The 24,978-nt window shown below is 38.0% G+C and overlaps 1 protein-coding gene across 1 annotated transcript in view; it reads right to left on the reverse strand.

Annotated features, from left to right (window-relative positions):
• BBS9 (Bardet-Biedl syndrome 9) overlaps positions 1–24,978 on the reverse strand; it is a gene marked incomplete at its 3' end in the record, with an annotated part of 276,367 nt that overhangs the window by 134,191 nt on the left and 117,198 nt on the right. The window contains exon 21 of the mRNA XM_080611280.1: positions 12,739–12,961. Coding sequence (XP_080467406.1) covers positions 12,739–12,961 — 223 coding nt within the window. The remainder of the gene's footprint in view (positions 1–12,738; positions 12,962–24,978) is intronic.

The raw sequence follows: 24,978 nt of genomic DNA on the forward strand, positions 1-24,978 counted from the left end.
TTCTTCCCAGAATCATACAATCCCAGACTTGTTTGGGTTGAAGGGACCTTAAAGCTCATTCAGTTCTAATCCCCTGCCATGGGCAGGGACACCTTCCACTAGAGCAGGTTGCTCCAAGCCCTGTCCAACCTGGCCTTGAACACTGCCAGGGATGGGGCAGCCATAGCCTCTCTGGGCACCCTGTGCCAGCACTTCAGCACCCTCACAGGGAAGAACTTCTGCCTAAGAGCTCATCTCAGTCTCCTCTCTGCCAGTTTAAAGCCATTACCCCTTTTCCTATCACTACATGCCTTTGTAAAAAGTCCCTCTCCATATTTCTTGTAGCTCCCCTTTAGGTATTGGAAGACTGTTTTAGGGCCTCTGCTAACATAACTGGGTATTTGTGTTTGCATTTCTACCAACACCAAATCTGCAATGAGTTAAACATTGTTTTGTACCTTCCTTTTTGTCCAAACACTGAAGGAAGAACCACCTGAAGTGAATTCAAACTCTCAAGACACTTTTAAAACAAGTTCGCTTCAGAGTTCACTTGCACGCATCCTAAGTCAGAAGGTTACCAACCACTTCATGAATATAAGTAAAACAGCAACATACGGTACTGTCAAGTAAACAGGAGAAATCCTGACTATATTAAACCAATGGCAAAACTCCAGTTTGCAAAACGTCAGTGGGGCCAGGATTTCACTCTTCTCTCGTTGATCAAAACAATTTCAGTGTTCAGAAGGACTAGGCTAGCGACTAGTGCTTGTCAAGAATTTCCTAATGCAATCTACCATGGTGATTCTTAATTGCAGATCCCCCTACAATTATTCCTTTTTCATTTCACCAAAGTAAACTGTTAAATCACCAAACATACTACAATATAATCAAACAGCATCCACAACAAAGACCTTGCTTTCATCTTAGCAAAAAGCCAGAGGTACCAAAGCTCTCTTTAGCATAACCTTACCACAGGTCTGAAAATTAATAATTAACACTCCCTCAACACCCATCACTGACCACCAATTTTGATACCTGCATTAAAAAGTAATGTTTTGAACCAAGAACTGAAGTGCTTTCTTGCTTTGGCAATGCTGTGTTGCAGAAAGCTTCCCCTTTTTAACTTGAATCACAAAGTGCATACTTGAAACATAGCATGCACCCAAATCCAGAGTAGAATAACCATGAATAGTATGAACTGAACCTCTTATATTTCTTCATAGGGTTTACAATATACACTGTAACTACACTAACCAAAATGATCTCATGTACATGCAATTCAATAGCCAGAGAGAATATAGTTACCCAGGAGAATCAATTTTACACTAAACTAGAACAAAACCAGTTTTAATGTGCTGCAAAGATGACCAAAAATAAAAGCTCCTTTTTTGACATAGATACCAGTTCTTTCATTTGAAAATATTTGAGAAATCTATTATGATACCATACAACAAGCATTTTACTCTTGATAACTAATCAAATGAAATCATCAAGCAAAACTGGTTAATTTGTTCTCCTCAGACGAGGAAAATATTGCAACATATTAATTTTGACAATACAGTGCCTTTGTAGGGTAACATGGCACCATAAGAACCTGACTTACTTTTATAAGGGCTTTAAGGATAGAACCACAAGAGCATAGGAAAATCCTATCTGTAACATGCAATACGGCCCTTGCTAGATCTTAACCTCTTACTACCTCATCACATCTGGCTGGACTCTACATTATTCCATAGGATTTCCTTCTTCTCAACAATTTATGGGAGAATGTAATCAGACCCAGGGAATCTAACATAATGTATTCCACTAACTTTAATCTCCTGTGTAACTCCTGTCACATTATCGTCTCCTTTATCAATGACCTGATTCAAATGAGAATGTCAGATTATAACTTCATTTAAATACCCCTGAACAGCAACCTAATACCCCTAATGACTACTCTGGTTACCAGAAACCCTATTTATTTTAGCGAAGATGAAAACCAAGAATTACTAATTCATATCTATTTAAATAGATTTTAAGATTGGAAGGAAACAGTCTGATCATTTAACCAGACTTTACTCAGAAATGTCCTCCACAAATTCCTATATGTAATTCAAGCATCCATTTACCTCTAAGCTGCTTTCAAGAATGTCACCAGCAATTATTTTTACTTAAAAACCCCTCAGTTTTGACTGAAAAGTTTATTTGAAATAAAAGTGCTAGAAGTAATACATGCTTATCAGTACTCTGACAAAGTTTAAAGATAATAGTGAAAGATTTCTCAGTGCAGCTATAAAATATAATATAGTTCAGCACCACATAACTTACATTAAAAAAGACTGCTCATAATATTTATTACCCTCTAGTTGCACTATTTCTGTTCAGCCATCCATTCGAATTGAGGCATCCTTCATCATCCATATACATCAGACCTTCTCTTTGATCTCTAATGGTAAATTTAAAGGCTGAGCAAATGTTCTTTGAAACACAGTGTGTCACAGCTTCTTATTGTTGCACAGAAGACAGTAGGTGATTAAAATTGAAACTCAATTAATACAGTGGAACATCCCCCTAATCGCATCCTAACTTTGAAGTAACACCCCTTTTGGTGATATCTCTAATTTACAGTTAACTAATTTTCTCCAAGTAGAATAACAGTCAAGCTTTGGTTAGAGGTCAGAATTAATAAAGTACATCTTTCATCAAAGGACAGAGAGCTACTGGCAAGGCACCCTTCTGTGGTATTTGTGCTTACAATACACAGCAAACATCCCCCAGATATGCAGTCTGCCATGTTAATCATGTGACAGCCATCAAGCCTACAGTTCATATCAGTTTGGTGAAGGTTTTTATAACCCTACAAGAAATTTAGCATTATTTAGTTAACTATACATTATTTTTAGTAGTGCTTTAGCAACATTCGAATTAGCAAAGGGTGAGCTAAACCTTTGTATCAAAGTTAACTGAATCAAAACCACCCTTAGAGATTCAAGTTCATGGAGATTTTCACTTTTGCCTGCCTCCTTACCACCTCTGTGTGTGGTTCAGCCAGTGACACCATTAGAAAAAAAAGAACTATTTTAAAGAATTTTCAAATATATTAATATCCCAGACTTGTTAGGGTTAGAAGGGATCTTAAAGCTCATCCACTTCTAATCCCCTGCCATGGGCAGAGACACCTTCCACTAGAGCAGGTTGCTCCAAGCCCCATCCAACCTGGCCTTGAACACTGCCAGGGATGGGGCAGCCACAGCTTCTCCGGGCACCCTGTCCCAGCAGCTCAGCACCCTCGCAGGGAAGAGCTTCTGCCTAAGAGCTCATCTCAATCTCCCCTCCGTCAGGTTAAAGCCATTCCCCCTTGTCCTGTCCCTACAGGCCCTTGTCCAAAGCCCCTCACCAGGTTTCTTATAGGCCCTTTTAGGTATTGTTAGACTGTTACAAGGGCTTCCATGAGCCTTCCCTTCTCCAGGCTGAAGCACCTTGTGTTTGCTTTAATTTACATTTTCCAGCTCAAATGCAAGATAAAAGTATTAGAGATGGGTGAATCTGAGCACAGGGGCAAGGGAGACATGACTTTATGGACCTTCACTCACCATATGAACGCTAGCTGAACCATCGAACCAGCTTCATGAGCCGACTTAACAGCTGACTACTCACAAAAACTGGAACTGTCATAAACACGCCTGGTCTCCAAAATGCTCTCATTCTCTAAAAATTCAATACTGATGATGCACAAATTTATAACAGTGTCAGGCATTCAGATTTGGGAAGATGTCACCCTTATTCTCCATCTGAAAAAGCCATCAAGACCATTGGAGCGGGCAATTCATAATGAGGAGCTTTACTACAGCCAGATCTGCTGAAGGTGATCACTCAAAGAAAAAACAAGCCACAAATAAAAGGGAAATTGAGAGAGATTCTGTTGTCTGCCATCCATAATCTAAGACCTTAAAATGCCACTATTTTAGTCTCAAGCTGATAAGCAAGGGTATGAGCAGAGCTCGCTGAGGCACATGCTGTGCCCCACGCTCTCTAAACCCCAGCCTGTCCAGCCAATCTATCTCCCAGTCTGGTGATCCAACCATCCGGAGGCAGTGAAAACTGCCCAGCGTTGCAGTGTACTGGATCTGGTTGTGTACTACGTGTTCCCTGAAGTTCAAGAGCTCTCTCTCAAGTTAGTGCAGTTTAACCTCAGGGAATTACTCCTTCATTGCAGTGTAGCAAAAAACAAAGAAATAATTTATCAGGACGGACATCTGCGGCTCTCTGGAACTCATAATCCAAGAAAATGTTAACTAAGCTTACAATAAGATAGTCATTTTAAGCTTTATCATATAGTTACGTATTATATAAATAATCTAGTGTAGAATTTGTCATGCTTAGACTAAGACCAAAGGCAACTTCAGCTTCAAAAGTTAAAGCCACTCTTTTACCTACTGAAGTTATGAGACCTTTAAAACTTTTTTTGTTGTTTCAAAAAAGCATTTCTTTTGGGGAACTTTTCTGTGTGCAACTCAAAACCAGCTGTGCTCCGCAAGGAAAAACTTTTCCAAGAGCCTGGCTCTCTGCAGATTTTTGGCAAATCTATTTGAAAAATTGAAAAGTGGGGGTCTGAGCCAAATCTTACTGAAGTCTATGGAAAAACTCCCATAGATTTCATCAGGGTTTGGATTGGGCTCTAAAAAAGTCTGAAGTAATTGAAAAATCAGTTCTGCATGGACAAAATATGAAATTTTCACTAGGTTTAGATTTATTAGACTCCCTTATGGTAATGTGGAAGAGCAAATACATTTTAAGTGGTGTTAGTGATGTACACATAGCTTTGCACTGGTAATTCACCATAGAATTCCACAGACTCATACATGTTACTTACACCATGTACATAATAAAAATGATGAAATCAGCCCACATACAGGCACCTTTACTTCATTTTAAAAAGATCTGAATATTGAGAAAAACATTAATATTGTCATAGCTCAAGCAATTTGTTTTTTTCAATTGAGAATCAAACAAAATGTGAAGAGTTTCCCTTCCAAAGCTGTAAGTCAAATTCAGTCATAATACAAAAAAACTGATGCAAATGACTATCTCACATTCTGAGCACACTGGCTCAGAACAGTTCAGAATAATGTAACACTAGCAATTTCATCTAAGATGCATCTAATTTATGGCAGTGTAAGAGAAACTCAGGTTTACTCAACCTAAATGGCCAGAAAACAAAGCAAAGTAGCAAATGCAAAACAAATCGGTTGTGGTACCTCAAATAAAGGCCACAACATCTCCCAGTGTTTAAACAGTTGCATCTCTGCTGACTGAAGGATGCTGCTTCCAGTCAGAAGAAAATGAATAAGCCATTAACCTTTACACATTCTGGCTTGAGCTATATATCACATCAAAAGACATACTCACACTTCACTTAAGAGAAATGTTGCACACACATATTAAAAAAAAAAAAGTATGGGGAAAAAAGGAAATGCTCCCAAATAACCTGATTTCAGCATTTTAAGAGAGGAGGGATGACTTGGAAATTATTTTCCACCACCCCCTCCCAAAAATTCTTTCCCCCAGTACCTTTTTGTGGATGGGTATGCTTTTCTGTGGCTCTACTTGGGAAAAGTAGACAATCACTGTAATTTCGTGGTGGTCTTTGTCTAGATAGGGACTGGAAATGAAAAGCAGTGTCATCTACACTGCAGAGTTAATTATGCTCCTCAAATGACCATAGCACGTACAAATACCAGCACACTCCATCAGACAGGCTGCTCTTGAAGTATCACAGGAAATGAAAACTTAAAGGAACCAAGGGAAACCTGTTAAGTGAAAATCCAAAGTATGACTGGACATATAAGACTGACTCTGTATTAATAGCATACATTAAAGACAAGGATTATGCTATATTATAAAAGTTTGGCTTTATTTAAAAATAGATTACATCATCTGTTACAGCCTCTTAAAATAACTATTTAGGTCTTACTTTTTTACTTGCTACTATTGAGTCATCTGAACTAGAAGGTCAGAAGCTGTATGCTTTCTCCTTTAAGCAACACTTTTTCCATAGTTTTGAGCAGTTAGCTTCTAAGTGCAGATTTCAGAAGCTTATTTCTGCTTGTGGTCTCCCAAGGACTCAAACAACTCAGAAAATAAAGCCCAGTGACAAGCACAATCATTAGGGGAAATTCTTTCAACTGACAATTATTTTCACCAAAAGCTTACCTCAACATTATGAATCATTTGTGACCACTTATACTTAAGTGGGATATATTAAAATTTAATGGATTTTGATGCAAAGAGCCAGCAATAAGATTGTGCTCACAAAGGCACTAATGTGTTGATCCTGTGCTTAGATGAGGCAAGTTGGAATTGCAACACTGCCAACTACATTTCATAGTACAACAAATGAATGAATCCCAAATCTCAAGCGGGATTTCTTTTTTATTCATTATGCATGACATTTTCCTCTTTAAATTATTCATTTTTTTGAAGAAATGTTGTGGCTTTAGCCTTCTTAACTTTTGTACTCCTTCCCTCTGTGGTTTTTGCCAGCTGTAATATCAATTGAGATGGGGATATTTTCTAAACAACATAATAAAAATCTTTTCACAACCCTGCACACAAACATGGCTTGTTACACTTCCATCTTATTCTGCCCCTTCTTACAATACTGGAATCTGGAAATGTCCTGAAAAGAAACAAATACATGTTTTCTATCAGTACCTTTTTTTTTCAATAAAAAGCAATTAATACCAATGCTTTACCATTGTTCATGTAATCCCTGAAAATTAACCAATTAGAGAACTATCATTTGAGTCCAGGAAGGTGATGAAATTCGACTGAATTCGTTAAAATTAAAGACCACCTCTAACATTCTGCCTCATTCTCTTCCCATGTCTGATCTTCAGATTTTCATTTTTAAATGTGTTCATTTGATCATGCAGAATATAAAAGAACAGGCCGCAAGGCAAGCTGGCTCTTCTCGATCTATTCATCTGCAACCTGTGTTTTAACAACAAAACACAAAACCAACTATATGTAGGAGCTACAATGCAAGACTGGAAGGCCTGTTTGAATCCTATTTATGCACAGGTGTTATTGGCTCATAGGATGACCTTGGGAAAGTCATTTAATTTGTCTATTGTTTAATTTTTCTTTCCACAGAAATAAATTACTAAAGTTACTAAAACAGTAGAATAAAAGTTTAAAAGAGTAAAGAAAGTCACAGTGGAAAGAAGTTACAGAGAGTAAAGATTCCCATCAGAGAGACTAACAGTCATTGTTTCTGGCTCCACCAAGCTATTCTTAAGCTTTTCTTAAGCAACCACAGATCTTATTGCTGTAAGCACTCCCAGAATTCTCCCTAATGATTTGCTACTCCCCTTCCTTTTCGCTACATCAGCTTTATGGGGCAAGGGACATATTTTAGTCTCAAAAATAGAACCCAAATAATTAGTTTAAGATTTTTGATATGTTACTATTTGCTTATTTCTAGACTTTTCTATTAAGATAGAACTGTTCCTTGTGAACAGAGGATACATTTCTGCAAAAATAATTTACATGTGGAGTACTAGAAGGCACATTAAAGCTGCAGCACCGTATCATGTCCCATTATACACCATATCATGTCTCATTATTAGCTGGCATGACACAGTGGAACAGAAGTGCATGACAATGCTGAGGGCTGCAAGAGTTATGGCAACTTCTTATCATCATTCTTATGTGATTATCTGCAATTAGAGGGAGAGAAGAAAGTTATGTTTAAACTGGCACAATAGCTCAGCCATGCAGGGCTGCAGAAATTGGATACAGAAGTACACAATGATCACACTGTTTATGGCTTCAGTCTCCATTATGCCTTTGTTAAACCTTGCTAAAATCTCTTTGCCGGATAGATCCATGCTTATACCACAGAATTTAATCTGCAGTTACTGCTTTGGGACACCCAGAAAAAGGGACTTCTACCCGTTTATTGCTACATCTCCTTGTCATTTACTCCCTTGAGTGGCTAGTGATAAGGTTACATGCTTCAATTATCCCAGTAAAGAAATTGTGCATGTAGTTGCATGGACATCAAAGGGCACAGTATGGAGAAGAAAACCAGTGAAGTGGATGGACAGAGGAGAAATGCAAAAAATAACTGAGGAAAAGCAGCGAAAACCAAAGCAGAGCCATCACAGAATGGTCTGGGTTGGAAGGGACCTTAAAGATCATCTAGTTCCAAGCCCACTCTGGTAGCCTTACTAGAAGGAAGAACTACAAAGATAAAAAAGTATACTTTTTACCAAACGCCTGTTTGCTTTAAGGCAGCAACGAAAAGTATGGGAAGTTTGAACAAGCTGATACAGTGATGACGGATCTGTTTTGGTTTTAATGCAAGCAGTAAACAACTTTTTACAGAGAAACCTTTATCTGGGCATGGGAACCCCAGCTTCTTCAGGCAAGACAAAAACAACGTACTTGTTAAAATGCAAGCATATGTTAACTTCAGATTCAGATAAATATGTCTGTAAGTTTTAAGCACTTATGAAAATGAAGGTTAGTGAATGTGATATTTTAGTGATACAGAGCCATACTTCATATAGAAATAAATGTAGTCAGTAAATATAAAAAAAAAATATATGCAGAGTTCAGTCTTTTTGTAGCACAGAATCACAGAATAGTTCGGGTTGGAAAGGACCTTAAGATCATCAAGTTCCAGCCCCCCTGCCATGGGCAGGGACACCTCCCATTAAACCATGACGCCCAAGGCTCTGTCCAACCTGGCCTTGAACAGCGCCAGGGATGGAGCATTCACAGCTTCCCTGGGCAACCCATTCTAGTGCCTCACCACCCTTACAGTAAAGAACTTCTTCCTTATATCCAATCTAAACTTGCCCTGTTGTTTAAACTTGCCTTTAAGTTTTACCATCTCATACATTAAAAATTGCTTTTTCACTTTTATTAAATAACCCACTTCCTGGGGGAATCAGTCCTTCAAGGTACTTCACTGACCAACCTGTATGATTTTATGGAAGCTAGAAAAGACGAGTTCGGAGTTTTCATTGCAACAGCTAAAGTAAGTTAACATCAAACTGGACCTGAGGCAACAAATTCATACGAATGAGTTGGCTTGCAGTGTTTGTAAGTGTACTTTAAAGGTCTCTGGGTATATTTAAGAAAACAGTCCTCAGCAAACTGACTTCCAATGAGAAATAGGCACTTTTATTAAGGTTTAGATTCCTGAGATCACAGATACCCACCGATGTCCTCTGGACACTTTTGTAAATGGTACCATCTCATGAAATAGTTGAAACAGATGAGGAAAACTAGGAAAAAGATGGGTAAATGCTGAATGTCTTTCAGGTAATGATGTTTTCCACTGACCTCAGTGGACTATCAGTTCCATTCATCAGTACTGACCAGTCTTCAGGTTTACAAAATCCTTGTAGATAACTTGTAGCAGGCTTTCTGAATAAAACTTTTCTTTCACTTTTCCTTACACAGATTTTATAACCATTGCTTAAAAGCTCAATGGATACCCAATATATTTAAACTAAGAAAAAAAAAAAAAAAAAACTAAAATCATTATTTCAAGGGTTACTAATGGAAAAAGTAGTTTATTACTACAGGAAACCTATGGAAAATATATTAAGCAAGAACCACATTTCATAATGGACTACAGCCTTCAGTGGAGATAAACACCACTGGACTTTTGTCACATATGTGAGAAAAAAACTATAATGGCAATTTTTAATACATTTCTCTGCACCAGCATGGAGGGCTATGCAAAGCTATCAGTTTACCGTCATCTCAGGCTAACAATACTTAAATTCCAGGAAAAGTTTTCCAACAGTGATCCCGTGATTTTCAGCATATCTGCTGGTAGTTCAAAGTCTTGTCTAGTCCTGGCTGCTGACTTCTGTGCCTTCTTCAGGCTGCTCAATTACTTTGGAGCAATTTTAAACTACATGGTTATAACTTCTCCAGGCAAAAAAATTATTGTAGTTCTTCTGAGATACATTACCATGACAGTGAGTACAAATAGCAAGTACTAAAGTTTGCAAAACATTCTGTGTTAAAGTGCACACTATGAAGTCTGAAAATGCCTGAGTTTTACTGCTTATTTCCCTCTCCTAATGACCAACAAAGATTTGATAATTAACAGTCTAAGAGAGGAATGTGCAGAAACCAGAATCCTATTTTTTCAGATAGCACAAACTAGTAATAGTCTTTCTTGACAGCACACTCTGTGTACCAAGGACTTTGCAGCAAAGTTTATGTCTAATACATATATAAAAATGAATATTGTTCTTCCAGGAATTCAAATCCACATGTTTTTCCAATTAGTCCTGACATTCTCCTCAAGTTTAGTAGCATGTAAACAATGTTCCTTAAGGAATATGGCACATTCTGTTGAATCCCAGTTTTCCAGTTAAGAACACAGCTCCAAAACAGGCAATATTCACTCATGGATATCACAGCACAATTTTGAAAAGAGGTTTTTATAAGCTTATGCAAGAAATAACAAAAAGCTAGAAAAAAACTGTCTTCCAAAGCATGACTTCGAATACATTATTGGTGCATATGTATATTTAATGTGGTAAAGCAACTTGTCTTTCAAGTCAGCATTTACCCATTCATAATCTGAGTGATAGAATCATGATTATACAGAGCAAAATTATGATCAACTTGGCAAATTAAAGCTATGAAGACAAAGTGTCAAGTCACATATATACTACCATGTTTAGGAAACTAATACCATATATCTAAATAGAGAATGAGAAACATCTGTTTAGGTAACAAATGTACAGGAAAGGGTCTGGCGACTGAGATGAAGCAGAGTATAGCAGGGTATACTCCCTGCTACAGACGAAAGCAAAAGCATTCCATTTTGGAAAACAATCAGTAAGAACTGAAAACGAGATAATTTAGTCATTATTAGTATAAAAGAAAAAGTTACTGAAGGGATGTACTAAAAATCTTCCAAAGCTTTAAACATTACAGAGAACATCATTAATTGCCACCTCTACCTTCAATATGCACACTGAAACAGTTTGAATCATAGAAAAAACAATGTATATGTAATAATAGAAAAACCTTCCAGTAAGCACATGGGTGAGGCAATAATGCAAATAGAGATCCAACAGAACCTTAGAACAGCTTAGGTTGGAAGCTTATCCTAAAGCTTATCCAGTTCTAACCCCCTGCCACGGGTAGGGATACCTTCTACTAGAGCAGGTTGCTCCAAGCCCCGTCCAACCTGGCCTTGAACACTGCCAGGGATGGGGCAGCCACAGCTTCTCAACAAGACTGACACCTGAACAAGTCTCCAATTAGCTACAGCTGACACCTCAAAGCAATCCTGCATAACACACAAGATATTATTAGAGACCTTTAAAGCTGCAGAATTAATTCATTGCAGGACACCAGGATTTATGCTGTAAGTTCTTGCACCCATTAAACTCAATACATGACAACCTGGGTGGTCTGCTTCACCTTTCCCTGGCACTGACCCACACTCTGGGTTGGCACTGCTCCCTAAGCCCCTCACCGTTCCTCTCATCCAAGCATTTACACATTGCCAAAGTCAACACAGTGCGTGATACAGCCTGATGTGGCTCACACTCGCAATCATATTTAGCCAATGATTCTGATTAACTTTTAATCATCCTTATAAGAACATTTTACATACTGGAAAACTATCACATCCCTTCTCAACCTTCTCTTCCTTTTTCCCTTAGAATAAACAAAAATAAAAATTGTCTCATTTATACTTTTTGTGCTCTTCTCTGAACTCTGATTTCTCTAAGTTCTTCTGTTAAATTCTGTTACCCTGTAATTTCAACTGAATCTGTCTCCTGAAGAACAGAAAGAAATAATTATGTATCTCCTTATTAAAAGTCATATTACTATATCCCAAACTTGGAATTCACCTTTAATGGGATCATGTTGCTGACTTTTATTCAGTTGCAGGCACACTATAACCCCCAGGAGTCTATTCAATGGCAACTGTGCTTAAGTTTCTCTGATTCTTGCTTTAGCTAGAGTCCTTTGCCTTTGCCTCAGCTGAACACCTCTTACCAACATCAGATCCTTCCTCTAATTTATCAAGATCCATTACCGCTCTTTCAATGCGCTTGAAACTACTGCTAGCTTGCTGCAAAACCACAATTTTAACATTGATGCTCCATATTCCATCACTGAAGCCATTAAGGAAAATAATGAACAAACCCAGACTCAGCAGAGACCACGGCACACAGCTAACATATATGCTTGGATTAACTACAAATACTGATAGCTATTTTCTAAAAGGCATGTTTCAAGTAGTTGCACACTTGAAGATAATCATCAGCTTTTCAATGTGGCTTCAGGCAACTTCTCTAGATTTCAGGGTACCCTATCTCAAACATATCAAATACAGCTTCTAGAAATCCAGCTTACTGCTATACTGCTGCAATGCCAGAAGGGTTCTAGGCACTTTAAACACATTTCTAAAAGTTGGTTGCTACAGAAAAAGGAGTCTCCACTGTTAGGAAAAAGAATAGTTTTTTAAAAAGTGGCACTGAACAAATTCCTCAAGATAATGACAGTTACACTATTGAACAATTATGGGACCATTTTTGGCTTGAGACTGAGATAAACTTGGATTTAGTATTATCTTAACCCATTTTTCCGGTCAGCAACACAACCAGTGCTTGGTTTCCACAACCAGTGAAAACTGTTAACACAATCAAATGTGCATAATTTTTAGTTTTAATATACAAATACATATTGTGAATTGTGAACATGTACCTCATGTCTCACCTGGCATGACAGCAGCTTGCTGAGTGGCTGAGTCTGTACTTAAGGAAAGGCGACCACCTTTGGCCAATCTATCACAGAAGAGGGTGATGTTCTTCTTCAGTCTGCTGGTATCTTTGGGCATGCACAACTGGCTGCTGAGAGACAGAGCCTGTTCCTTAGAGCTCTTTGACAAACAAGTTCGTAACAAGTAAGAAATGGCAGCATCCACAGTTTCTTCCCAACCCTGGGTTAAAGAAAAGGAAATTAAATAAGGTTAGGTGACTATAATATGATATAGCATATTAAAAAATAAAGTAACAAATCAAGGACTAAAAATTTGAAAATGATAGTAATATGTTAAATATAATGTAATGGTTAACAAGTGTCACGAAATCCCAGTTCTTCAGCTTGTACAAGCAAAAACTGAAATACCCCCTGCCCCAAATTTAAGATTGACAAAGAAATATCGTTTATATGGATAGTATGTGACATAACAGTTAAATTCAGTAGTTGTACTAATAACAAAACCAGAAGTTCCTAGATGCAACATTTAGAATTAAGAGCAGAACTGAAATGTAAATACAGATACAATATATGGTATATAACATTATGCTGATCATATGTCAAGGCCAGGGAAAAAAAGCCAAAAACATCTTATAAATTCTTTGCAATTACTGTCTAAGATTCTGACAATATGCCAATGGCACAGAACACCATGACTACAACCAAAAGCTGCAGATACTTGGCATCCATTTATCAGGCTGATTAACTTTAAATTACAATACCCACAGCATTAGCAGAGATGCGTCAGTGCTCTGATAAGCTGCTACTTAGATTTCTGACAGCATCACGTCAAGCCGTAAACATTTATAAGACACCAGTTTAGTAATCAGTTAAGTTAAAACATGCCGCTACCTATGGAAAAGCTTTCAGGAGGAAAAGCTATATCCAGTGTCATATTCAGTATACATATTGCCACAAAATTGTTTACTCCTGCAAATAACACTCAGTAAAGACAAGGATGTTCTTTTCCTGAGGCAGCTTGAAGAACACCTTTAAAAAGGTTCAAGTTCGTAATTTCTGCTATAGTTTTCAGTGACATGAACCAATCAAAGATGTTCCTTCAAGTAAGAATCCTGGATAACAGAAGTCTTTATCTTTTGTGCAAGGTTATTAGGTTAATATGTAAAATCTAATACATGACATCTATCTCATTTTGCAGTATGCAAAGCAGAATTGACTCATCTTGATGCATTCTCTACTCTTAAATTACAGTCTGTGATGAGATTATGCCATTAATCCAAAGTTTCTGTAATTAATGAACCTGCAAGACATTCACAAAGCCTGCTCATGTCTTTTCATGACTGTTATAGTGCTTGGCCAGTTAGTAACTAATACATGGCTTTGTGGTCTGCTAACCTCAGGACTCGTAACATCTCTCAGCATTCAATCACCTGTATAAGCAAATTTTATGTGATGCCTACATGTAGAGGGAAGTACTATTTAGTTGCTATAGTATTAGTGTAGTATCTGCTCTCTCAACACTCCTGATTGGTCGGCACGCACTTTGGCAATAGTCTTTCCTGGCTGCGGAAGTATTTGAGGCTACAGTCTGGAACCCCCCCAGCTATATCTGGTGCTAAGCTAACAGATACCAAGATAGCTCTTCATTAAAAAAATAAAGAAAACTCAAGTATTCAGTTGTAGTTAATACAAATCCAGAGCCTTCTTGTTTTCAAGCTCTTTCTAGGATACATTTGAACACCCAGTTGAACAGTAGAATCATCTCCCTATCCAAATTTTCATGACTGGGTAGGCATAACATTTGAAACAATGATGGTGTAAACCCTGTTGGAGTCGACTGTCAAACAAATAAGGTTTATGAATTTCTTTAATTAGGTAGCTATGGCTTTGGTGAAGGCTAGGGTACTACTTTTGACACAAAGAAGCAAAGGCCACCCTTCCTGACCTTGTTACCTCCTAAGAAGAGGTTCAGGACAGATGCTCACTAGTGGTCAAGTATACCAGAAACCACAGTCACAGGCACTTCATCTTGGTCAAAACATACTACTCGTAATAGTGTCCTGAAAATATGCTGCGTATGTACAACACATTTACATTTTGCAGAGGAACAGGATCAGCTACTGAGGTTTTCACAGTTAACATTTACCATTCCTGACTTCAGAACAACGATATTAAACTACCTCCTTATCTAGATTCCACCCCCCCCCCCCAAAAAAAAAACAAACATGTAGATCAGCAAAACCATGTCAGTCAATCAATGCAGTGGTAGCTTAACAGTCTTCAAATATTCTAGAAAGAGTCCACTGGAGTGTAATCCGTCCACTGACCTGTGATGTTAACAGGAAATAATCCACTCTGCAGCCAATTTAAAGAGGTTAATGAGCTGGCAAATGCTGTCTACTTTCCCACATATTGGGCAATGAAACTTAATATGTACAAAGCATCAAAAACAATTAAGCCAGGCACTCCTCATTATACTACAAATCATGAAAAATAAGACAATACAAACATCAGAATCTAGAGTTTCACTAAAAGACAAAGAAACATGTGATTAACTGGTGTCAGCATACAGTAGCTGAGAAGCTGGCCAATACATCCCTTCAAATAAGCTATATAAATGCAGGCAAAAGGAGCATTTAAATAAGGAAGACTGAAATATAAGCTAAGGAAAGTCAGGAAATTAAAAGTGGCTAGCATTCTGTCTTTGGCTCACACAGGTATGTTTTATTTTGTACCTTAACATTTTCCAACCCTTGTTCTTGTATCTAATTTCCACGTAAAACTGGTTTCTCAGTAGACCATAAAGCTATCTTCTCCAATTCAACGACCGTTGATGTAGTAAGTCCACTCAAATCCAAAGCAGCCTTTGTGATTAGCGAAAGAGTACACAAAAGCTACCTCTACATGGAAGAAAACCCTCCTGATTGCAATCTGCTAAGGTGATTTTATACAACTAGGAATTGATGGCTGCAAATAAGACTGCAGTTGTCAGCAGTTTTTATTGGTGCAAGGGGAGAACTGAAACAATAAGAAAAATTCTTCATGCTTTACACAATAAAAAGCTAAAAGATGTTTGAAAATGAAAGTGTCCAAGTCTATACCCTACACTGAAGAATGATTCTACAGCCATGGTTGTAATATTCACTTATTGGCTTTCTGTGTAGTATTCTGCATATTTGAGGTTTGAAAAAAACACCTTCAACAGAAGTGTGATACCAGTAATCCATCATCCTATGACCAGCAAACATTGCCTAACTGCCACAGCAAATATAAGTCAAGAATCACAGGAAGACATATTACTTAATCATGCAAATTCTTTATACTGACTGTATGACCTGAAATAGATATGAAAAATATTTAATTCATTAATTTAACATTTTCATTGGGAAACACTTGCCTTCACGTTTTGCATGTATACATTATTATTTTTCTCTTGTAGGTAATAGGAAGAGATTCGCACTTTCTTTTAACCAAATCACATACACTGTAAGACTCTGAAGACCAAATGATACCAGAAGGACTAAGATTGTAGTAGTACACATAACTTATATTTCATATACATTATCATTAAGGATCCTCAAGCATCATGGCATATCTGAGTATAATCATGATTATACATTTGCCCTCACTTTGGCACAAGGTCCAATCTAGGGTACATAATTTTCAGGATGATTTTTAGGTTCTACCATTTGCTGAATAAGAAGAAACCTCCAAAATTATTTTCCCTGCAGGGTAAATGACCAACTTACTGTTTGTTATTCTAAAATTTTAGGCAATAAAATCGGAGGCCCATCCAGCATCTGAGATATCACACTGCAAATAAATTGGCAGGCTGCAGAAGAGGCACTCATCCTATGACACAATATGCAGATGGAGAATGTGGTTAATAGTGAAGTTGACCAGATGACCCAATGACTCTTCCTCAATTTTAACACAGATAATTGAGCAAACTCAATTTTGCCAAGCTATTAGCCTAACAGTGTTTTTCTTTCCTAGATGTAAGAGCTGAGCAAAGGGTTCTTTTTGAATGTAAACTCTAGTTCACCTTGTGATTCTCAAGACAAGAAAAGTAGAGGTCAGTAGGCCCAACAACAAAGACATTCAGAACCAATTCTATACTTGTGCTAGGTACCGCAGAAGAGCAGAAATCTCTCAACAAATGATTGCTAATGATAGAGGCCCACTATGACACAGTATTATTCTACAATGGTTAGACGTTTTCACAGCTGTTTCTCCCTTAGGCCACTCTGTTTTGCTTCCATTAAATCTGCCAGTTCCTTTTAGCAAGCCAGGTAAAGTGCCTTGTGATCAGGAAAAAAAGTCTTTTAACATTTCACAAGACTCACAAAAGCAAGAATAAGTAGTATCAAAATAGCCTCTTCAATCTGCAGTTATAATGTTTTGTATGATATTTTGCATGTCTCCAAACTGCAAGAATACTGACTCCTATTCAGGACCACAATCTGCTATAAAAGCAGCTTTAAGCAATCACTGCAATCAGCTGAACCCCATCCTAATATCAACATCTGCTGCACTGTATCAAGGAACATGTCAACCCACCATGCTAAGAATTAGTTATTTTTTCTCCATAAAAATGCTAAGTAAGCTACATCAACAGAGGCTAAAAATTCAGTTTTACTGTCCAAATAACCAGAGAACTCTAGGGATTGTGGACAATTTACCTAGAGATCTACAAATTAATACTATTTGTCTTAAGTGTAAATAAATCATTCTACTAACACATCGGAAACTTGAACAAGATTGTTCCTAAGTTGTGTTCATGAGCCAGACAGACATTTGATTCTGTATCTTAAGTTTCACCTTAACAGACTGAATTTACTTTGAAAACCTTTATCATTAATATTATTCCTGAGGCAACACCCATTTTTCAGGCTGCCTATTAAGTAACATATCTTGGAGGGATAGTCCAGACAATTCTGAAAGAATACAAATGCCATGTGAAACATACTGCAAAAAACTATGCAGAATTGGTGCAAGCCAAATTATGGGAACTCTTACAGCTATTAAGCCGGGAATTTGCCTGGCTGTATCTTATTTCTTGATTTAGTCACAATAATGATTTCATCAGCTCTCAGAAATGCTACAGTACTTAGAAGCATACCTTACTGTATGAAAACGTAGGCATTTATGCTTCTCCAAATCACCAAAGAAGAGGTTTCTGTATCTGAAAGCACTGTATATGCTAATTCACAAGAAACACCAGCTGCGTGTCTCTCAACACTTCGCTTTTACAGTGATTAAAACAAAAATTATCTTATTTGATACACATACAAACTGGTAATCCACTAATCCATACTGAACTGGTAGTCTCCAACACAGACACAGACCATTAGCCAATTTTGCTGTCCTACCAGGCATTCTAACCCACATTCTTCAAGCATATTCTATATTTCTAACTGACCTATTTGTCTTGAACAGGAGATAACAGCCACAGCAGCCATGCATATAGCATGCGATATCTGCCTTTCTGCCAGAAAAGGAGCTGACAAACCTTTCTTGTGAGTGTCCCTGAAAAATTACTGCTAAAAATGAATTGATAAAGCATTAGAGGAGACCTTTTGAACAGGCTGAATAAAATTCTAGAAGAAGCCAAGCAAATAGGCTATATGTCTATATAGCACTCAGAAAAAATGCAGTAAAATACAACTGAAGTCTTAATGTATTAAACTTTGAATGGTCTCAAGAGACAGGGTATTTTTTAGGATGCACATGACATGGTTGAAGAATTATCACTGTAACAATATAAAAACAGTTCTCTTCAACATAGTGCATTAAAACACCTACCACTAGAATACCTAAAAAGCTGGGAAACAGTAAAATCCTACAGACAGGTGGAATTAAATCTGATGAATATCCAGACTAGTGACTCAAGCTTAAATACATTCCAAATCTATTAAGTCCCTAAGAGGGATGTTTGTAGTGTGCACAGAATACTGCTTTTTGCAGCAGCTGAGATCCTTATACTAATCCTGCTCTCTCGAATTGTATCCTTCTTTAAATCAATATCATGTATAGTAATATTGACTGATTTGATTTTCATTTCTACTGGTATTTAAAATAATTCAATTCTAACAGTTTACAGACCAATGAAAGCAATATCAAAGTGAGAATATACTGAAAATCCAAAACAAGGTAATTCAAGGAAAAAATCCTTGAATTAAAACCATCCTTATTTGTGAGATGGGACGCTTAAGTCATAACCTATTGTGTCAAGAGCTACATTACACACCTTTAAATCTTATTATGGATTTGGGTTAGCATACTCACCTACTCCAAACCTAACTACAATTATTTTAAACACAAGGGATAAAAAACAAATGCAAAACCCAGGGAAGTACAAGGTAACACCTTGATGACTGACCACAATATGTCATGTCCTGAACAATCAAGTGATGTAGGGATCATGATACAGCAGATATTTAAGGTATGAAAGACTGAAGTGCCTATGAATAATAAGAAGTGGAAGAGTGCAGAAAGGAATCAAGACTTAAAGGAATCAAGCATCTAATTGAACTATTAGTATCTCACATTTTCAGGTAGTAAGTTGTAAATACCAGCTTTAGAAAAAAATCCTTTGTGAGTAAAGTTTTTTTTTTTAAAGTGTCCCGGACACATAACATTTCTGCACAGGTCTGATGTAACTGCCAGGGAGACCTTAGAGCAGCTCCAGTGCCTAAAGGGGCTACAAGAAACCTGGAGAGGGGCTTTGGACAAGGGCCTGTAGGGACAGGCCAAGGGGAATGGCTTTAACCTGACAGAGAGGAGATTGAGATGAGCTCTTAGGCAGAAGCTCTTCCCTGTGAGGGTGCTGAGGCACTGGCACAGGGTGCCCAGAGAAGCTGTGGCTGCCCCATCCCTGGCAGTGTTCAAGGCCAGGTTGGACAGGGCTTGGAGCAATCTGCTCTAGTGGAAGGTGTCCCCGCCCATGGCAGGGGGTTGAACTGGATGAGCTCTGGGGACTTTCCAACCCAAACCAGTCTGTGATTCTATTTGTACAGTTACTCCTTTAGTAATGCTTGTTTGTTGTAATTCAAACACATCCTGTCTGGAATCATGAAAGTTCACACACATCATGGGTTTCTGTAGAAGCTATTCCCAAATCCTGAAATTTTTAGGGGGTTTTGTCATCTTAGATTTCTTTTTAACTTGACTTCTCACAACCATTGATCCCTTCCTGAGAACTGATGAAAGAAACTCTTGTGTGTACTATATGAATGGAGTGGTTTGGCTTCTTCGTTGCCAGCTTCAGAGGCCTGTTGTTTTGCTTTTTAGTACTGAAATAGTCTAACACCTCATCTTTCTTTTCCTCAAGAACTTGTCACCAGTTAGGTAGGAAAACTGAGGTGCTATTTGGGCTTTGCAGATGCTGTCAAGGCTGTCTGCAAGCATGCAAACACATCAGGAGTCATGCATCTTGCTTAAGAAGGCTATACATTCAGCAGTAATTCTGCCACACATGAGGTCTATAAATGAGGTTGAGGTTCAGCAAGATAATTTTTGATACAGGGAAGAGGAACCAGACCTTATTATAATTGATCTGGGAAAAAAAAGTGAATCAAACATGCTAAAAAAAAGTTTCTTGAGACATCTTATGGCATCTCACCCCATATTTTATTGTAATATCAGATACAGACTTTGGGGAGGAACTTTTCTTTTACTACGATATCCTTTATTAGGTTACCAATATAAGATGCTATAAAAGCCTGACAAGTATCTGTTTCCAAAAGCTGTGACATATGGAAACATGCCCACTCATACATTTTACCTCTAAAAATAACCCCACAACTTTACAAAAAGTTTGTTTCCTATTTAAATTCTCACAGTACTTTTGATCTACTCACCACTAACTTTAGACTCAGCTCTGTTGCTTCAAATTGTGGTATTTCTATTCTCTCAAAATGCACAGGTTAGGACAATAAGGACAGTGGCAAACAGGACTTGCATATTTACTTGGATAGCCAATTCTCAAGCTTATGCTTGGGGTTTTTTTTGGCTTGAGGCAGTAGAATCACAGAACCATAATATAGTTGGGATTGGATGGGACCTTCAAATGTCATCTAGTCCAACCTAGCAAAGATAATTAACTGCACCACTGTTTGTACAGCCTTGCCTTACGGCCTGCTTTACTTTTGAGGCATTAAAACCATATTTTGGCTATATCAAACTCTCACTTCATTGAAAAAGCCAGGAGAAGATGGCAGAAATAAATTATGCAATCTCAGTGTTCCTTTAATGTGAACTGGCCTGTCCTAATGTAAAGTGTGCCTATTGCCACCTGTGCAGATATGAGAGAATATCGATATATCATTCTTGATCTAGGAATTAAGACAAAGCATTTTACCATTAACTAAAAGGAAAACTTCCATCTGAAAAGAAATTACTACTCTCAAACTCATGGGTGAAGAAGCCAGTGAGTTTTTGCCTGGGATCTTGTAACAAGATGAAAGATTCACATAGCAAGGATCTACAGATCTTTCAATTAGGACCCAATATCAAGGGAATTCTCCACTGACAATCAGCTTCTTTAAAAGAAACAAGCCAAAAGAGTGAGTCACTGATTATCTTTGTGAAGTGTTAAGTCATTTTGGTGAAAAACATGGCTGTAATCACTATAATGCATCACTTTGGTAATTAAGCAGTTTAGATGACAACTGATCTCAACTCCTGGTATGCAGCACATATTCAGTAATTACTACCCCACTAAAATATTTTAGCTTCTCTTTGTACCTGAACTAGGTAGATTACAGTACCCTAACAAAGAGAAAGTTTAGAGGTCCCCATCACAATATTACATAGAGAAAGATGTCTGATAACAGAAGCTTATTTAATCTATCAAACAAAAGGTATGTCTCTTGGGACAACTGCAATACTTAGCAGGAAATCCAAGTTAGTTTTCAAGGAGGTAATATATGCTGGCGGCAAACTAATCACAGTGGAACACAGTTCTACCTTGACTAATTTACACCAAGAAAGAAAATCCCTGAGTAGGCTTCTGCTCACAACTGAGCCCATTGAAGATTAACTTCAGTATGTCCTAATACTGACAGAATAAATAAGGTGACAGATAAAGTTAAATACAAAATAAATTTTCAAACCCAGATATGTCAGATTCTCCATTAGAAGGTTTATACCAGGCTGAATGCTTGTTCTGAGTTTGATACAAGTTCTAGAGAATACAATTTAACAAGACAAGAATTCCTAATGCACATCAAAAGCTATTTCTGCATAATTCTGTTTAAACTAATTTTATGCCACTGTTAGCAATCACCAGAAGTCAACCTTTAAAAAAATAAAAATTTGATGTCCCCTTATCAGCAACTGAAAAAACTGCAAATTACAAAAAAATTGAAAATACAATTGGACATTGGACATAGTTTCTTCCGCTACTCCTTTGAAGTGGAAATCAGCCAAATAGTATTTTTTACGTCACTCAAGAACTCTACGAGTCAAACCCATCTGCTATCAAGCATAAAACCTAGCAGGCTACCTAGTCTTTCCCAAAGGCCTGATCGTGTCCTGCATTTTCTTACAGAAATCACAGTCACTTTAACTGTAACTCTTGTGAGTCTTACTAGACACTCCACGAATTTGGTTCATGATAGTGATATGGTTTAGTGGTGGACTTGGCAGTGCTGGGGTAACAGCTGGATTTGATCTTAAAGGTCTCTTCCAACCTCATTGATTCAGTGATTTTTTTTCTGACACCATCTCTTTTTCATCCTTGCCTTAAAGTTTATTTTTCTACTTTATCTAATAAACATCGTAAAGTAGCAAATTTATAGCCACGAACTTAAGTTAATTACAGTAGATCATAGAGCCACTTAAAAACATGCATTTCATCCTCAGGCATGTTTTTCTTCCAAATTACAACTTCAATATCAAAATATGATATAATAATACAGACATTTAGTTAGTTGGTATGATTCCAAACATCATTAAAAGGAGATGAAAATGCATTTTCAAAATGCCAATTTATAGCTGTTACTATTAACTATAGTATCACAAATGTGCCAATAACAAGAAAGGGATGATTCTGATCAATGAAGCACCTGTATGTCACTATTTGGTAACACAATCATAGAATAGTTAGGGTTGGAAAGGACCTTAAGATCATCTAGTTCCAACCCCCCTGCCATGGGCAGGGACACCTCACACTAAACCATGTCATCCAAGGCTCTGTTCAGTCTGGCCTTGAACACCGCCAGGGATGAAGCATTCACAACTTCCCTGGGCAACCCATTCCAGTGCCTCACCACCCTCACAGTAAAGCACTTCCTCCTTATATCCAACCTAAACTTCCCCTGGTTAAGTTTGAACCCATTACTCCTTGTCCTATCAATACAGTCCCTAATGAAGAGTCCATCCTCAGCATCCTCACAGGCCCCCTTCAGATACTGGGAGGCTGCTATGAGGTCTAAAAGCCCCATCATAGAAGGCCACCAAATTGGTCAGGCAGGATTTCCCCTTAGTGAAGCCATGCTGGCTGTCACCCACAACCTTGCTGTTTTTCATGTGCCTTAGCATGCCTTCCAGGAGAATCTGCTCCAAGATTTTGCCACTCACAAAGGTGAGACTGACTGGTCTGTAATTCCCTGGGTCATCCATTTTCCCATTCTTGAATGTGGGTTATATTTCCCTTTTTCCAGTCGTCGGGAACTTCACCTGACTGCCATGATTTTTCAAATATGATGGACATCATGAGAACTATGAAAACATTTATTCTTCAGTAAGGTTACTGCTGAGGGTCCTCCATCAGTCCTTACGTTAAAACGTTAGTATTGATACCTTTTTTTTCCTTTTCTAGTACCTGAAAGAAAGCATTAATAGCTTCTTGATCAGGCATACAACCCACCAGTCAATCCAGACACATGCAACCTTTAAATCAAAACTATTCCCGGTAGCATGAACCCTTTGAACCCTTTAAGTTAGCCTGGACAAATTCCCTCTTTTCCCCAAAAGATTTCCTATGGTAAACATCTGCTTTATCACTAACCCAGCATTTTTCAAAAATCTTTTTCCATCCAGATAACAGTTTGGTAAGGTCTAATCAGGGAAACACCCCTTAAAATGCTCCCTTTTTCATTTTTCAGACTTTATAATAATTCAAATTGTTATAACCTAATAACAAATATGCAGGACATTCACTAACTCTCCTGAAAAAAGTGAAATGCATAATAACATCACCAATAAGTCATTATTATGGTAATCATATATTCTTTTGTCTCCAAAAGCACTCCAAGATAGCTTTCTACAATATATTTCAACCGATAGCAAAACACTTGAACCAGTATACATTTTAAAGTATAGTTTTCAAGGAGCTAGAAAATTATGCTCCAAAATATTGACAATACATACTACTATATTTTGAATATGGGTTTAATTTTAGTCTCACACTAGCAAAGGTCACTGGACAAAAATGTGCCTAAGTCCTGTGCAAATAAAACTAACTTTCATTCAGTTTTAGCATCACTTTCTCAATGGTTTTATTAGCAGAAGGATTAGCTCATTTATCCCACTGGTAAAAAACCAGAGACCTGAGCAACCTCATTCAATTTCTGGTGTTACACTCCTCAGACTGTACAAAATTCATGAAAGAATCAGTGAAAAGGGGGAATCATAGAATCATAGAATAGTTAGGGTTGGAAAGGACCTTAAGATCATCTAGTTCCAACCCCCCTGCCATGGACAGGGACACCCCACACTAAACCATGACACCCAAGGCCTCATCCAACCTGGCCTTGAACACCACCAAGGATGGAGCATTCACAACCTCCCTGGGCAACCCATTCCAGTGCCTCACCAACCTTACAGTAAAGAACTTCCTCCTTAGATCCAATCTAAACTTCCCCTGGTTAAGTTTGAACCCGTTACCCCTTGTCCTATCACTACAGTCCCTAATGGAGAGTCCATCCTCAGCATCCTTACAGGCCCCCTTCAGATACTGGAAGGCTGCTATGAGGTCTCCACGCAGCCTTCTCTTCTCCAGGCTGAACAGCCCCAACTTTCTCAGCCTGTCTTCATACGGGAGGTGCTCCAGTCCCCTGATCATCCTCGTGGCCTCCTCTGGACTTGTTCCAACAGTTCCAGGTCCTTTTTAGGTTGAGGACACCAGAACTGCACACAATACTCCAAGTGAGGTCTCACAAGAGCAGAGTAGAGGGGCAGGATCACCTCCTTCGACCTGCTGGTCACGCTTCTCTTGATGCAGCCCAGGAT

Source organism: Psittacula echo (assembly GCF_963264785.1).
Source record: "Psittacula echo genome assembly, chromosome: 2".
Classification (NCBI taxonomy): Eukaryota; Metazoa; Chordata; class Aves; order Psittaciformes; family Psittacidae; genus Psittacula; species Psittacula echo.